The following is an 18,620-nucleotide window of genomic DNA, read 5'->3' as shown; positions in this document are numbered from 1 at the left end:
ATGTAACCGCTCTTATCCTAAATGTTATTATGGCCCTAAATGTAAAAACGCCCCTAAATGGAACACCATTTATTCCCAAATGAAACAATGGCCCTAAATATAATAACAGGTCTACAAGTAACAACTTTTGTCCAAAAAGTGATAATGGCCAAATGTAATGCAGTAAATGTAATAGCTTTTTGTCCTAAATATAATACTGGCTCTAAATGTAATAATAACAGGCCTAAATGTAAAAACATTTTGGCCTTAATATAACAATGGTTTATCCTAAATGTATTGAAGGCACTAAATGTAAGATCTGTTAATCCTAAATGTAATAATGAACCTTAATAATGAACTTTTTGTCCTACATGTAATGTAGGCCTTAAATATATTTTGGTGCTAAATAAAGGCCCAATAAGGTGTTAAAATAAAATAAAAGCCCTGAATGTAATAGCTCATATGAATAATTTATTAGGGAGTTATGAACAATAGTAACATATGAAAGTTTACCTTAATTTTAAGTGGAAACCTATGAACTGTTTATTAATGAGTTATCAAAACTAGTAAAACAAGTGGACATTTAATGTAAAGTGAATGGGTACATGGATTACATTATGTATAAATCATTACATAATTTTATAACCTTTAGGACCGTTTATTACATTTGAGGTTTTCGCTATTATAATGTTTTGACATTGTAATGTAATTTAACTCACAGGCATGTACGTGATAGGGCAAACTGGTCATCATCCTTTTGTCATTTCATTTGCATTTCATTTTAGAGAAGTCATGATAACAAAGAGAGTAGCTAACTGTAAATAAGCTTAAAATAAGCTAACCAAAGATGTATTCAATATCAAGTTTTGCTGAAGTGTTGTTACCAAATATTCACCACTAGATGTCACTACAGTAATAGCCTATCCAATAGGGATTTAGTTGTCATAGCAAGGAAGTTGAAAAGGTATAACGTCACACAGATAAGGTTAGTAAGAGATTTTATCAAACTAAAATCATGTTACATGCACAATGTTCACGTGTTGTGGCTATACTTTTCAAATGGTGTGTATTTCAGCATTTATGGACTGGCCCAATTCACTAACATTTTGACCACTTAATGGACACATGATCATTCACTGACCCCGATCCATTCAGCCTCTTTGGATACCAAATAAAAATGAAATATTTATGTCATGGCTGAAATGCTGTCCATGTGAGTGATACACCCCCTATCGCTGCTTCCTCTGCCAGTGTTTGTGGGATTAATTTCCCACCATGTTCTGCACATGTGATTGTCACGCCACTTAACTAAATACCCCTTGGGGGCCATGTCATGTTGCTGTAAGGCACAGAAGGTCCATTCTTTTCTTCTCTTGCTCTGTAAATGTTCTACCCTACTGTGTCAGCAACAAAGCAAGAGCTTCTTCTACAATGTTGTTTCTTACGGAGTAGTGCCCTAGAGGACGATGGCACCAGTATGCATCATCAGGCAATTGTTTAAGCACTGTTGCCTTTGTACGCCACAGCACTTTCAGAGTTTGTAATTACATAATGCAAACGATCATTTACACAAATACAATTGGAGTATAAAGTAACATTACAGGTCCTTTTTTGTCCTGAAAAATATAGTCTAAACACAATCAGGAAAAAATCTGAATTTAAGAACTGACTTACAGTCTGTATCTTACCCAAAATCAATTGTATTGCTTCAGAAGGCAAAGATAAAACAAGTCAAGTTGTACGCATTACCTTTATGCTGCCTTTTTGGAGCTTGAAAGTTTTAGACCCACTGACTTGCGTTGTAAGGATATAAACGCATATCTTTCCAGATCATGTTTATTTGTTCTCTAAATATTAAAAAAGATGGGGCTTTGTTGTTCTTAAATGTGCGCTGTGTATTTCAGAGGTTCTGTATTATACTGTGTAATGCTTAATTTTTAGTGTTTTGGTTGGAATCATTTAATAAGAACAAATATTCAAAAATAAGTTTAAAGTGTTTTCCTTAGCCTCATCACTGGCATGACTTTGTCTAATAACAGTTCGTAAAACAATTTTTTCCTACATGGATTTTTTACAAACGTTTTTACTGCATGTGTTTTTTAGCTGGCGGAAGTGATGTTTCAAACGTGATGCGTTGAGCTTTAGCATTTTCAAGTTCAAGACTAATATCTCAAATAATGTACATTTTCACACAGCGTGGGGCGATGGTAAAGCATTCGACTAGGGCTGCACGATTTGGACAAAAAGTCATATTGTGATTATTTTGAAAAATATTGTGATTTGAACTGCGATTATGATGTTTTCCACATGTTCAACTGCAAAAAGACTGCAAAAAAAAAAAGCCCTTTTAAAAAGAACCTTTTTTTAAGACCTTTTTTCAGTTCATCCACAAACAAATAAATATATAAACAATAAAACAAAGTCTTCTTCATATCCAAATGTTACCGTCCACCGTGTACCTGTTTTTATCCATTTTGTGATAGGGTCTCAGCCCACAGTCAACTTGAATATTAGGGATGCTCCAATCAGGATTTTAACATCTGATCTACATTTTTTTTTCCATCTCATCAATCGATGCTGATCATTTAACTTTTATCAGCAGCTCTGTCAAAACTGGTTACATGTAAGCTTTCTGCTCAATGTCACTGTTAACTATATTTCCCTGTTGGTAAAACCAAAGTTGTTGCCTAGTTTTTGCTGTCAGTCAATAATTCAGTATACACAAAATATAATTGTTACTCTTTATTCCAGGCCTTAAAAACTAGTAGGCTTATACAAACTATTCTTTACTGTATATAAGATTTTCCTAAAGAATGAGGCTTAATGTCAAACTGAACTTCAACTGATAACCCGTTGGTGTAATTAAACTTAGTGAACATTTTGGTTAGTTTTAACCATATCATTTAATAATTTTTATTCATTATTTTATTATATTTAATTTAGCAATGCATTATATAATAGTAACTAAATATTTGATATAGATTTATTATATGTATGTTGATAATATTAGTTCCGCTTTCACTTGTTTCCGCAGGGAGTGTAATAAGGGCACGCTCTCTCGTGAGGGAAACAAATGACAAGAGATGTTTCTGGACTCCACAGGTGTTACTATTAATGCTGTTTGCTCAGTAATCATTTAATAAAGATGTTTGAATTATAACTCATCTTGTATTATGCGATATTATTATGATACCTATGCCTTGCGGAGACTGAGATGCTGCTACCGCAGATAATAATTGTAAAAACGCTTCACGCAAAACGCACCAGTTTAGTGTAAATAAAGTGTTTAGCGCACTTAAGCAAACCGAACCGAACTCGGAGCACTTCTGTTACTCTAAGCATGAGAGGGAGTTGTGGAGCACAGAACCGCTCTGAAAACACTGTAATAATGTAATACTTAATATAGACTGGACAGAGCAGCACAAATAAACTTTGAAGGGAGCAGACTATTTATTTATTTATTTAATTAAATTGCACAAGGTCATATCGCGGTTTCGATTTTATTTCGATTAATTGTGCAGCCCTACATTCGACTCACATTTGTAAGGTCCTGTCTTGAAACAAATGTTTTGCTGGTTGCTACATTCACCATTAATCGCAATTGTTTTGTCAAGCCAGCATCACGGCCAGGTAACTCTGCCATTTCCGCTACATAGAGCAAGCTGCAACTGTAGAGTGCATGAAGTGAACAACATTCCACAAATTTTCGGTTGAAGAAGTACATCATCCGGGTACTCGTATTAAACTTCTTTTTAGATAAAAACTAGGCACTTAAAAGGCATTGCCGAACAAAAGGCAGCAAACAATCTAAAATGAAACATTTTTTGATGAAAATTGAGATTTGAATGTGAAAAGTGGATAAACATGCGTTGTGCATTGCTGTTTGGAATGCCATGAATGCATGTGTTTGTATTAGTGCGAGTGTGTTTGGACATGTTTTACATACACCCAGAATAAAAAAGAAAATTTCTGAAACTAACAGGTTCTGTTATTCTTTGACAGGATAAAGTGAAAAGATTTAATCTAATTAACTTTAGTGCAAACTAAAATTATTTTAGCAAAAGATCTAGAGGTGGTTCTTACCGCTTGAGAGAAAGACCAGGACCGCATGGCAGTGTTGCTGTACCTCCTAAAGAGATGGTGACAGAAATCAAGCATTTTAGATGTGGCAAATTTCTGATTAACTGTACATCTAAAGCAATTTTAGAACACAAACAATAAGTAAAATGATTTAGAGGGAGTATAATATTTTATACACTCACTGAGCACATTATTAGGAACACTATGTTGCTCACTGGATGTGTTTTGTTTTAAGCACCATTCTGAGTAAATTCTAGAGACAAATCCCAGAAGATCAGCAGTTACAGAAATACTCAAACTAGCTCATCTGGCACAAACAGTCATGCCACAGTTAAGATGACTGAGATAAAAATATATACATATATATATATATCTTTTATGCACTGCTGCCACACTGGCTGATTAGATAATCGCATTAATAAGTAGGTGTATAGGTGTTCCTAATAAAGTGCTCGGTGAGTGTATATTCCCTTACAAACATTTGCATGATTATAATACAGTAAACACAGTTTAACCATGTTATTTGTGGTAAAAACATACTAACCACAGGATTAACAATGGTTACTAGTCACAGTATTAATACTACAGTAAAACCATGGTTACTATATGAAAATATATATGTAAATACAACTTGTGCCGTTTTGATTTAATGTGCAGAGTAACGTAATTTTTCCCACCGTGTCCGATATTAAAATCAGTGCGACACACATTAAAATGCGTGGGCATTGTAGATATGGCTTCGAGATATGAAATTATATTCTTCCGATATTTAATTAAATTCAATGTTAAATTGACATTTTTTCATCGGAGTACCACACCTCAGTCTTCTCCTCCCATCTACCAGTGATACTTGATTCAACTTCCCGCGTCTACTACCTGCGCAGATATCAACAGCGCAACTGCGTTGTAGGTTGCCAGGTTGAGTTCACAAATGGGGTGACATTTGTATAATGTGTCGATAGTGTGAGTAGGATGTGTTTCATACAAGATCTGGCAACTGGACAACATTATTATTATTATTATTATTATTATTATTATTATTATTATTATATATTGAGGTGGTTTTTCATATAACGAGGTTTGGCCCATACAAATTACGGGAGTTTCACGTGAGAAATAACAAAACGGGAGGGGGGCGGGAGATGGGTGTGAAATACGGGATAATCCCTGGAATACCTGTTGACAGGTATGATTTATATCACTTATAGAATGAGAAAAGCCGGCTCGCGGTTCTTTTACCTTTTTTTTTTTTTTAATCCCGCGTTTTCAACGTGAGGTCTGCTCATTGCTACCCCAATAGTAGGCTAAAGGGTAAGTAACACCATGTCAGTCCTTGTGACAAGCCAAAAGACCTTTGGCCAAGTGTTTACCTCCTTAAATATGCTAAAGGAATTATCCACATGCCTATTCAAAATGGAAGTGTTTATGTAGTTAAACACTATATTACTGTATGTGTATGTGACAAGTGACACCACAATACCATCTCTGGTCTCAAACTGCAGTTGTATATTTGGCACATAACACTGTACTACTATGATTTACTCTGGACACGCATTCTTAGCCTAGAGATATTTAAAGTTATGTCAATTATTTCTCAATTATGCAAGCAATGATCTAGTTGAATTCACTCGAATGTGTCACTTTTGTTTTCTAATAGTCTTGAATAGGCTTGAAAATGTTATTCTATCTTGGCATTTTGTAGATCCATTTATAAAGTGCCAGGTTGCTTAAAACCCAAGGCATATAATGATGTTTGGCAAAACACCCAAGCATTTAAGGGTTAAATGTCCAAATACTTTTTGGGACCACTTTATAATAGACCTTAACTCATAACTGTGATTGTTCCAAATCCTGGGGTTGGCTCTTCTGTTCATACTTGGGATTTTTACAGCATGATGTCATGGCACTATTGCACGCTATAAATATACATATAAATCGAGGCGCAGCCAGGCCACAGTGCGTCTCACATCCTGACAGGAAGAATGCATTCCTGTTAACCATCTGAGCAACATTCATTTGTGCCAAGATTCCTCCTGACCTTTTTGTTGGGTTTATAGTGGATGTGCACTGCACTAAGCCGATACTTCTGGAAGTGTAATTTAATTCTGCACCCACCTGTTTATGAATGCGTTGTTGGAGGCCCAGTCAGGATCCTGTGGCAGGACATAAAGAAGTGTTAAAGTATGATCCTTACTCGTTTCATTTGCTCTACTATGGTTCAGAATTTACAACATCTCCTCATAGGAGTATTCAATTATTGATAAAGAAATAGTTAATCTAGAAGAACATGACCACTTTGGAGTAGTCGAAATACATTTTGGGAGTCCTGCTGTGATATCTAAAAATAACAACCTGGTCTCAAATCACTTTAAGATACCTAAATTTTTGCAAAATGATTTTATGTGGCTCGTTTTATGCATCACAGTCAGTTTCTTGGTGAAATAAACAATAGAAGCACTACAACAACAATGACTTTCACACAAATCACAAGTAAAACCGCAGATTCTCAGTTCATAAGTGGCTCCGTTTCTCACACAATGCCATTTTATGACATAAAAAATACTTTTACTATAGCATTAGGGCACATGACTTGTAAGGTGATACTTTTTAATTTTTACAATGCATTACATAACCAACTACATTTATAAGTTCATTTGAATGTGATTAAATTACACAGTAGCTCGACTGATAGAGCACTGTATTTATGATGCAAAGTACGGGATACGATTCCAGAAGAGCAAGCAAGTCGATATATGTGAGCCGAAAGTTTCATAGAAGCAACACAAAATTATGTGTTTTTTAAATCGTTTTTCATCTCACATTTGCTTTGTGTCACTTTCGGTTAGATTTAGGTTTAGGGTAGAGAGGTCAATTTTGTTGATTTAAAACTCGATAGAGCATTAACCTCAAAAAACATATCTATTTGAAGGAATATTTAACTCACTTTTAGCGCCACTCAGTGGACATTTCACGTCGGAACTGTCACGATATGTGTAACTAACCACATAACATTGTTTGCAAAAATGTTGTAGGAAAAATTAGAAAAAAGGCTGAAAAAATACTTTAAACACCATTTTGGCAATTCTGTAAACATTGTACATGTAGCCTATATGACTTCATATTAATTGCGACTAAATTGAATATTTGTATATATATATTAAATTAACTAGTAAACATAAAAAGCTGTTTAAAATGGTAGAAAAACTAAACTTTCCCTTATACATCTTTAGCTAAAATCTTGATGTTGATAAAAAGAAGAAGTCGGACCCACTTTATATTAGGGGTCTTTAACTACTATGTACTTAAAGGGAGTTCACCCAAAAATGAAAATTCTCATCATTTACTCACCCTCATGCCATCCCGGATGTGCATGACTTTCTTCAGCAGAACACAAAGATTTTTAGAAGAATATCTCAGCTCTGTAGGTCCATACAATGCAAGTGAATGGTAATAAGACTTTTGTAGCTCCAAAATTACTTAAAGGAAACATAGAAGTAATCCATTCAACTCCAGTGGTTAAATCAATGTCTTCTGAAGCGATATGATAGGTGTGGGTGAGAAATAAATCAATATTTAAGTCCTTTTTTTACCCTAAATCTCCACTTTCACATGTGGTGCCCGTTTAGTATAACTTTCACATTTGAAAGTGAAAGTGGAGATTTAGGGTAAAAAAAGGACTTAAATAATGATGCGTTTCTCAGACACACATATTATATTGCTTCTGAAGATATGGATTTCTATGCTTTCTTTGTGATTTCTTCACTTGCATTGAATGGGCCTACAGAGCAGAGATATTTTCCTAACAATCCTTGTTTGTGTTTTGCTGAAGAAAGTCAGTCATACAGATTTGGGATGGCATGAAGGTGAGTAAATTATGAGAATTTTCATTTTTGGGTGAACTATTCCTTTAAGAATGTTATACTATGCACTTATATATGTTGTTGCATTATTCTTACATCTAAAGTACCTGCATTTAATTATGTTTGTAATAACACTGTTAACCTTACCCCTAAACCTAACACAACCATCACCCTTAACCCTAAATTTACTACTAAACCTACCTGTACCTTAACCTCAGTAGCAGCAAATAGGAATCTTGTGAGAATTTTGCAGAACAGCATGTAGTTACACAATAAATACATTGTGTTGCATGTATTTTAATGTTAGTACATAGTAGTTAAAGACAACCAATTTAAAGTGGCACCAAGAAGTCTTTATACACATGATGTCAACCAAGCCATAGACTAGTGGGGTTTAAATGACAAGGGCTCCAGTGTATCCATGACTAATCAAGGTCTCTTGTGAACATTTTCAAGAGAGGTATAAGAAGAAAGTAATGATCAGATTACAGAGTCAGAGCAAAAAGTGTTGTATTCCAATATGTCCGTGGGAAAACAGGTCTCTAATGTATTCATGCAGAATATAATCTAATATTAAAAGAGTAAATTCACATTCCATGCAAAGCTAGAGAATGCAGTAGGCTGTAATTCATATTGCAGACTGTATTACTACTTATTTGATATTTCACTCAAGCAAAGACCACAATGCATTTCTTCAATAAAAGTGAAGTACATTTAATTCAGCATTTTGCAAACAAGCAGAGTTTAGTCTTTTGTGGAGAAGGGTAATGCATCAAATATGGGAAAACTTAAAAGGTTAATATGATTGGATTATTAAGTGACACTAGAAAAGTAAGATGATAGACCAAGCCAGAGCGAAAATGCGGAGAGAAAACAAAGACATCGGAGAAAACAAACTCATCAGTTCTGGACAAAACAACTCCTTTCAAACTTTTGTTTGCATGGATCTCTTATCACTGTATGAACCGTATCCCCTGATTCTAGCTAAAACCTTGATGTAAAGCAGTTCACTTGAATTATTGTAAAATGAACACAAATGGTCAGTTGTGCCAGAGATTATTTAGCAGAGATGGGCAACTTCTATTAAAATTAATAGGGAACAATTGGAATGCTCAACGGCAACCAACTGTCAACAGATGTAGAAAGGAACTCACCTTTTAGATACAGACATCGCCTGTCAATCAACTCGATAATGCGCATGTGCATTAGCTATACAAGACGAGAAGACGTTTTTTAGCGTAATCTGAGGTATGATACCAGAGTTGTTATATTTTATTGATGATTTGAAATATTTCCTTAGATCATAATCTTGACCAACCGTTTAGGAGATTTCGTTTTTTCCCATTCAAGTAGATAGGAGCTGCACTGGCATGACTGGAAATAGTTTCTCGAGAGCATTCCAAATATGGCCGACATACTAGAAAACTTGTGGTTGTGCCCAATTTTGGGGAGTAGCTAACTAAAAGTAGTGACACTACTAACTTAATTACATTTTTCAGTAGTGTGACAGAAGCTTAGATATTTTCACAAGCATAGCTTTTCCAGTAAATTGCTTCACTTCACTTGATTATCACATTTGACCTCCAACTGACATGAAAGACACTTGTAAGCGTATCTTCAAAAAAAAATAAAACATTATTAAGACAATAATTAAATGAAGACAATACAAAATCATCTGGAATGGTACCTTTAATTGACATCCTAAAGTGGTACAAAATGCAAGCACGGTACAAAAGTGTAACTGTGAAGGCCAATCCTTAATACTGCATAATCCCTTCTGCATAATCCCATTGCAACAAAACAAACATAAAATTCAGTACGCAGTGGACAAATTAGCATTATTAGGAGATTCTTAAGTCATTTCAATAAACTGTTTAAGCTTAAGCTGTCACTGTCAATTACAGGTTTAAAACACACACACAAAAAAATAATACAATTAAAAATAATATAGATTGACTAATCTAAAATGCAGGTGGGGTTATTTAACTGCCCCACAGGTGCAAATAATAAGGTCTTCCTATGTTTCCTTGATTATTGTGCACAGTTGAAAAAATATAAAATTGCGTTTTGAGGTCCAGAGCAACACGTTACACTATCACTTAAACCTGTTCTATCATGTTTCCTCAGCAAATGTGGTTTAATCTCAGCAAAAGGAAAAAGCAAAACCAACTAATGGGTGCATACTGCAGATTTGGAAGAGGATAACGATGTCAAAGTTTCACTCTCAAACAAATAGTTAACGCAAAAATGAAAATTGCATCATCACTAACCATCATGTCATTCTAAAAAAATCCTGTATTATGATTTATTTGTATTTATTATATTTTTTTATTTTATGTGGAACACAAAAGGAGATATTCTGCAAAATGTTCAAGCTGAGGTTTTTTTTTCCAAACCACAAAATCAGTTGGAGATTTATACTGTCAAGCTATAAAATGGACAAATAAACACCATAAAAGTACTCCATATGTGCTATATTCTAGATCTATTTTTTAAAGACAGACTTTGTGTCTTTTAGGAGTTTGACAGCATAAATAAACTTCAACTTTTATGTTTTTTTTTTTCCACAGACCATGCAAACAATTTGGTGAACTAACACTTTAATGAAAAACAAGAATAAAAAGCTAAAATTTACCAAAAAAAAAAGAAAAAAAATTATTACCTAATATTGTGTAGGTCCCCCTCGTGCCACCAAAACTGCGTCAACCGGCACCTCAGAATAGCATTCTGAGATGCTACACTTTTCACCACAGTTGTACAGAGCGGTTATCAGAGTTACCGTAGACTTTGACAGTTAGAACCAGACAACCAATCCTCTGCTGACCTCTCTCATCAACAAGGCATTTCTGTCCACTGACTTGCTTCTCACTAGATGTTTTTTGTAAATTCTAGAGACAGTTGTGTGTGAAACTCCCAGGAGATCAGCAGTTACAGAAATACTCAAACCAACTGGCACCAACAATCATGCCACAGTCCAAATCACATTCACAGATCATATTTTTCCCCATTCTGATCGTTGATGTGAACATTAACTGAAGCTCCTGACAGGTATCTGCATGATTTTATGCACTGCAGCCACACGATCGGCTGATTAGATAATGGAATGGATGATTGATGGTGCCAGATGGGCTGGCTTGAGTGTTTATGTAACTGCTGATTTAATCGAATCTGTGGTAACTCACTATTTTTAAACAAATTCTGGGGTAATATAATTCAAAGTGTAATGAATCTGCAGTCTAAACAAAAACATCCAGTGAGTGGCAATTCTGCAGATGGAAATGTCTTGAGGTCAATAGAGAATGACCAGACTGTTTCGAACTGACAAAATCTACGGTAAATCAGATAACCGCTCTGTACAATTGTGGTGAAAAGATTATAATCTCAGAATGAACTTGAGATGCGGGTTGGCTCAGTTTTGGCGGCGCAAGGGAGACCTACACAATCTTAGGCAGGTGGTTATAATGTTGTGGCTGATTTGTGATATCAGTATTGTTAATGTACCCATCTCAGAAAGCAATGCAAAATAGCACAAAATGCAAGATCAAAAACACTTCAAATAAAATTAAAAATAACTTACTCTCAACACATAAATGAGACAACGCAAACCATGATGAAACTCATAGTAACTTAGGAAAACAATTCCCCAGACCTCCAATTCCATCCACTGAAGGTTATTAATCCAAAGCAAAAAGACACAAGAAACAACAGGATGCATTTGTTTCTCTGTAAAATGTTCTGTTAGAGTTTAAAAATGAGAGTTTACTAAACTGTTTGGAAATACATGGGGTTTGGTAGAAATAACTGTTAAAAGTTTTTTCTTTTTTTTTTTTAATTCAGATTACATTTTTTTCAACCATAAACTATGCAGAAGTATACTGTTACATAAACACTATGAATTCCATGGACATCACTGTGGAAATTTGAGGTAGATGTACAAGTGTAAATGGCTAGATATACAAATCAATATTGTAGCTTACAAATACATTTTCCTGAAAAGGCAAATTAACTAAATCAGATATCGTTTATCTAACTTTCCCCAGAAGCATTTCCAAACATTCATACATTTCTGAAGTTAAAGCCAAGTGTGTAATTCCTGTAATTTAATGAATGTTTTCAAACAGGTTTCCTGAATACTCCCCCATCTGCCATTTGTCAGCAAACAGATAGCCCAACCCGAAAGTCACGCCATTGGTTGAGCCAATGTTGTCGTGATTGACTGGTCAAGATGTTTAAACAGAACAATGTTTTGGCAGCGCCACAGAGTGACATGAATTACATTTAGCTGTCTTTGACTATTATGGAGCCCCTTAGAGGACAAGGATTTAACTTATTTTATGAAATAGTTTTGCCTCCCCTCGCAATAGTTTTGCATTCCCTCCCAATTACTTTTTCCATCCCTTACGAAACTTAACCATGGTTTTACTTAGAGATGTGCACGAGTCATCAACTAATGGTGTACTCATTCTGCATCAGCTAGTCGACAATTAAAAAGACTACTTGAATATCGCAAATTGATTTCGTGGTGTGTAGTCAAGTGTGGCAATACTTGCAATATTTTGATTCCTATTGAATTATTGTATTGGTATTCAGTTCTTGTTGGAGTCATGCAAACCAATGAACAAGGATCTGCTTTTATGGTGAAAGAAAAGGTGAAGAGGTACAAGAATCTCGGAAGCTTATCAAACCAGTATGTATGCGTGTTAAATCTTTGAAAACGGGCGGAGCACATTTGATAAAAAGCTAATTTGATTCAATCCTTGTCAGTGTGAACACTCCTCATGGCACCAGTCTCATACATACTAACATGTGTGATGTTTACAAGAGTTATAGTTATACTTCAGAACAATGTGACAATTTAGGGATGGACTGATATGGAAATAATGTATTTGGAGGCCGATTACCGATATATTTATATACCTGGATATTCTGTAAATATAAATTTTGTTTGTCCGATTACAAAAAACAAAAGCATCATGTTATAAAGCCACATCCAGAGCACTTCTAATGAAATCAATCATGTAAAGTAATTTTCTTCAAAATGAGCCATTTTCTACTTGTCCGTGAGTTTGCACATGTAATTAATAACATTTTGTCACAGATGTCCACACAAAATATGCAGTCCAGCAGAAAATGCATGATAAACAAATCATCTGCAAAATACACTGTTGAGTATTGATGGTGAAATATTATATATATCAACGCAAACCTTAGAAACTCAGCCTTCCAAAAACATTAATTTTATAGTCCACTCAGATATCAGATTTGAATAAATATCCGGGTGAGTGCAAATATTTTTCTTATATTTTAAAATCTTTTTTTTTTTTTTTCACCATTTTTATTAATGAATATTGTTTATTTCAACAAAATATAAATTTCACATATGTGTCATACATGTTATTTTTTATTTATATTTTAATTTATGAGTAATCGATTACTAGTTTTGTTTTGTGGGTTAGAGTGCTCGATTACAAAATAATTTGAAAATGCCCATTCCTAGTTTTACTACAATAACCATATAGTTACCAAAATAAATAAATAAATAAAAAAAATATATAAATATATATTTTATAAAATATATAAAGAGATATATATATATATTGCGAGGGGAACGCAAAACTATTTCAGAAAATAAATTGCCTCCTTGTTCTCTAAGGGGCTCCGTAGAATATTAAACCGGGACAGGAGAAACATTAAACATAAAAAAAATTACACACTCCAGCTCTACATCTAGTCATTTTAGACATGTTAAAGCAATCTAGTCAAATGGTAATATAAGCAAATTAGAGGCACAAAGACAAATCCAGAGTAGGAGAATGAAAGCATGAAAGAGACCATGAGAAAAGAGCCACCACAGAGCTGGACAAAGGCACCAAGGCGACAGAAAGGTAGCCCAAGGTGGGGGGAGAAGGCAAAGCTGACATTAGTGAGTCAATAGCTTAAGCCGTGTGATCCAACTGACCAGTAGCGAGGGCTCCGCAGGGGGCCGTTTGGGGGTGGATGTCATGGGGGTCTTTTTGATTAGGTCCTCATGATAAGGGATGGTGGCGCTGTTGTGTAGGTCCGCATTGACCGTTATTCGGCTGTTCCTTGCGTGGTCTGCCCCATGAGAGTGTTTCTGTGCTTTGGATTTGTATGATGATCTTGGCCCCGGGGCCTCCTCAACGATCGTTGGTATGCGTTCGTCGCTTAGGTATCTGTACAAAAGATCTTCACCTAGAGACCAGAATATTTAAAGGGGTGTCAAGTAAACTTTAAACTCAATAAATCAATGTTCCAACAATCGTATATAGTATAGCACTCAATCTGAGAATGAAATATACTTATTTAGTAATTAAATAAAGTCACAGAGGCTTTGCTACTATGAGTGATTTTACCAGCTTTACATGGTAAGTTATTCAAAAGGGGCATTCACATGACGGCAAACTGCAACGACAGAGTAACTTAGTCATTAATTTTCAATTTGCGACAGCAACCGTTTGCGATGTGACAAAATTATTTTGTGCAAATGAACAGCGATGCAATTTGATAACTACCGCTGGGAGTGCAGACAGTATGCCCCCTGACTTGTTGCATACTGCAGTTGAGCAGGAATGCTTACTAGCCACCAACATTAGAGACGGTTCAATCCTTGTCAGTGTGAACACCCCTCATTGCACCAGTCTCATACTAACATGTGTCATGTTTACAAGAGTTATAGTTCAGAACAACGTGACAATTTAGGGATGGACCGATACGAACATTTTGACCGATACGATAACAGATAATGCAATGTATTTGGAGGCCGATTACCGATAGATATATTTGCTGGTAAATCTATATCTGGATATACTGTAAATATACATTTTGTGTGTCTGATTACAAAAACAAAAGTATCATGTTAGAAAGCCTCACCCGGAGCACTTCTAATGAAATCAATCATGTAAAGAGGATTATTGTTTTTGTTTTAAAACTTTTTATTTGCAGAAAACAAGGAACCTGCAAAAAAACATCTAAAACGTTTTAATAATTTACCAAATGTAGCCTACTTTGAACCAGTTAAAGACATTTGACATTCATATGGCCAACTTCATTTTATTTATATAAAAAAGCATAATGACTCCACAGTTTAAAATTAATTTGAGGAGCATCATATATACATCAAATTATATCAGAAATATATATATATATAAAAAAAATTGGCATATATCAAATGAAAGCTCATATTCAGGAATCAAGAATATGACTGCAGTTTATGTTGTTGCCATTAAACTACAGTTCGAATTACTATCAAAATATTCCCAAAATGAAATACGAACAAGCCATATCAGCTCCGATCACTAGGGTTGGGAACCGAGAACCAGCTCTTTTTCAGAATCGGTTTCATTCTTTAAAAAAATACCATAATCGTTTGATCTTCATGACTTTCGGTTCCGTTAATGATTCTCCTGCGTGCAATTTTCCACCGATGCGGCTGGAACACAGTCCTGAAATAATCACTATGAGTGTTTCCAACAGCACATCTCTGCAACAGCGCTGCCCTCTACTGAATCTACAGTGTAAAACACACACAGCTCTACTAGTGTATTTAATTCCTGATCAAAAAAGTCTCAAGCCAGCTTTTTGAATCTACAGCACGAAACATACAGTGCTTCCATTTATAATCCTGTACACAAGTAATCTTTTACTGATGTGCAAGTTATGAATGTCCAACTAAAAATTAAATAAGAACTATTGAAGTGTCACAAGCCTGAAGCACAACATTAGGCTACATAACTGTCAAAAGTGTAAACTGTCTCTGGAAATGTTACGGTTTATTTAATGATGACCTGTGTCTCTATTTAAACAAGCAGTGCAGTTATTGGCTGATTGTTCATATGACAAATGTATAAGATACACAAGTTTTGTTGAAATAAGTGGAATTTTATAAAATAATAAATGAATTAATGAAATATGCCATCACATTTCTTGTTGGTGTAGATTTGTTTATTTAAAATATAGCTAGGATATATTATTGGATTGTATTTATGTCTCTCGAAAGTCTGCAAATACCCATTACAAGAACTGTATTAAATTAATTTCTTATTGGATTTATCTGCTCTGTAGAAATCTGAAATTCTCATTATTTGGTAAGTATATACAATAAGAATTGCATTTCTCATTTCAAATTATAAAAAAAAAAAAAAACGTACTAAAAGAATGACTGGAATCATTCCTGGAACCGTTAAGGACACAGAATCGTTAAGAGAAATCGGAATCGTAAAATTCCTTATGATTCCCAATCACTGATCACTGCTTTTGTTAGCCCCAAGTAGCCCCAAACTCTATATACATTTTCTTAAAAATGAGCCATTTTCTACTTGTCCGTGAGCTTGCACAGGTAATTAATAAAATGTTATGTCACAGATGCCTGCAGAAAATGCATGATAAACAAATCATCAGCAAAATATACAGTTGAGTATTGATGAAATATTATACAGAAACGCAAACCTGAGAAACTCCAACAACACCTTCCAACAGCCTTCCAAACAACACCTAGATTAAGTTTATAGTCCACTCAGAGGCCGATATTATTTGAATAAACAGTGGGGAAAGTGCATGGGATCACAAAATATACTGAACGCATTTGGACAAGCACATGGTGAGTGCTCAGCTGCATTAGAACACCACCTGCATTTCAGATCTATATATATTGTGATGGATGGTGAAGTAATTTTTGCTAGTATTTGCTGCCATCTAGTGGAATGAACACTGATTGCAGGAACAGAGCAAACAGAGCCTGAATCACAGGCCTTCAAAAACAGAATAAACAAAATGATGTTCATTATAAGACTATAAACGTATATAATATTATTTATGAATTAATGGAATAGTTTTTTCATTATTATTTAGGGGGTGCCTGTAAAATGAGACCAATATATAGCAATAAGTCCATTATCTGTGTGTAAGGTGAGCTTTTAAATTTGGCTCTGAAAAATTGCAGGTGGCAGGAAAAATATGCAGTGGAGCTTAGGAATGAAACATTTATTCACGTTTTAACTTCATACGGGTACAAATTTTATTAAACCCTGAATACATACCTTTCCGTCCATGAGTCCAGGGCTTCGCATACAGATTTGCAACACTCAAACTTGTATCCACTGGCATGGAAAGAGGCCGTGGTTTTCCTGTGTATACCGGTCATGAGAAACAAACACAAAGTCACACTCAATGTAACAAAGAAGAGGAGAAATTATATGATTTATGTGACACAGTATGAATGCATTATTTATATTAAAAATTGATAACTGATGACCAATTAAAAAAAAACAATTTAATTGTGTTTTTAATTTGAATGTTGTGGTAAAACATTTTTTTAGGATAATGACCATGTGAGGAAGATCTTCCTCTCGGTCGCATCTGTACGTTGACCTCAACGGGGTGAACAGACAGTTTGTCGTACTCTGCAATGGTGAAGCACTGATGGCCCTCCAGATCCAAGAAGGAGTTTGGAGACTCAGAGCCTTTAGGTCTGGCATTGATTCTGGTGAAGGAGTCATTTCTTACTTCCCTATAATAGAGGACACAAGTTTATATAATCAGTAGGAATACATTAATAATTAAAAAAATATATATGAATAATTTAGAGGCTCTTCTTCTGTGTTTATGATTACAGGTAGTTTTAGGTACCTTTCATCAAGTAAATGTATGGCAATGAAAGTTCAATGAAACCATTTCTAATCAGTCAAAATACAAGAGTCAGAAAAGAGCAAGCAGAGGTTGGTAACACGTTGCATTAATGTTTCCTTTGATAAGTGTTTATATAAAGGGGTTTCATTAATGACAAAAAATTAATTTATAAATGCATAACAACATGCAGAAAAAGAGTGACTTTAATGCAATTTCTGCTAGAGGTCGATCGATAGTGGATTTTGCCGATAACTAAGGTGGTGGGAAAGGCAGATAACGGATTAATCGGCCGATAGTTTATAAAATGTATTTTTAGAATGTCAAAAAAAACTATTCTTCCTTTCTTAATATGACAGGGACAGACAAAGTTTATTAAATGAATAAAATCCCAGATGCAGTTTAATGATAAACTAAAATATAGATTTGGTGCATAATACAGGACTTTTAAGTATAAACAATTCTGAACCAGAACTCTTATTTTGAAATGGCAAAATTATGAAAAAATTATCAGCAACTATCGCCATCGATTTTTGCCGATAATGGCAAACAGCTACTATCGGCACTGATTAATCGGTAAAACAGATATATCAGTCTACCTCTAATTCCTGCCAAATAATTTGCCATTTTAACTTACATGTTATAAATGCTTAAATGACACTTATTCAACATTAGTTACCCAAACAAATGCACCTTCAAGTACAATGACGCATTTATTAAGGATTTGCCAACATTAGAAACCTATGTTCTATATGGTTTAATGGTCATCTGGTTTATTATATGATATACAGTATGCTATGGATGAGCACTAAGCACTGAAAAGTTTTTTTTGCAGTGGACTTCAGGTAACTAGGACTAGACACGTTGGAACAGCACTTGAAGAACAATTCTTTTGATATCAACAGGACAAGAAAAGTGACAACTTGTGAGTCAAGACAATTAATAGAAACAAAAAGTGGACTGTAACAAAACGACTTAATGCCTCCTTTTAATCTCACTATAGCTGTCTTTTTTTGCTGCATTGTGAAAGAAGTGATGTATTAGGGCATTTTATGTTTA

The 18,620-nt window shown here is 34.7% G+C and overlaps 1 protein-coding gene across 3 annotated transcripts in view; it reads right to left on the bottom strand.

Annotated features, from left to right (window-relative positions):
- The window catches only part of LOC127662626 (connector enhancer of kinase suppressor of ras 3-like), a 114,719-nt gene that overhangs the window by 32,836 nt on the left and 63,263 nt on the right, over positions 1–18,620 (bottom strand). For 2 of the 3 annotated variants that reach the window (XM_052153902.1, XM_052153903.1), the window contains exons 11-15: positions 17,264–17,445; positions 16,976–17,062; positions 13,879–14,132; positions 6,175–6,212; positions 4,063–4,108 (exon numbers count right to left, since the gene is read on the bottom strand). In XM_052153902.1, the coding sequence (XP_052009862.1) occupies positions 4,063–4,108; positions 6,175–6,212; positions 13,879–14,132; positions 16,976–17,062; positions 17,264–17,445 (607 nt within the window). Of the gene's footprint in view, positions 1–4,062; positions 4,109–6,174; positions 6,213–9,600; positions 14,133–16,975; positions 17,063–17,263; positions 17,446–18,620 lie in introns of those variants that run through there. The other variant, XM_052153904.1, reaches the window with a different exon arrangement.

The sequence above is a fragment of the Xyrauchen texanus genome, chromosome 22, assembly GCF_025860055.1.
Source record: "Xyrauchen texanus isolate HMW12.3.18 chromosome 22, RBS_HiC_50CHRs, whole genome shotgun sequence".
Classification (NCBI taxonomy): domain Eukaryota; kingdom Metazoa; phylum Chordata; class Actinopteri; order Cypriniformes; family Catostomidae; genus Xyrauchen; species Xyrauchen texanus.
Note: the sequence above shows the minus strand (reverse complement) of the source record. Positions and strands in the feature narration are given on the sequence as shown.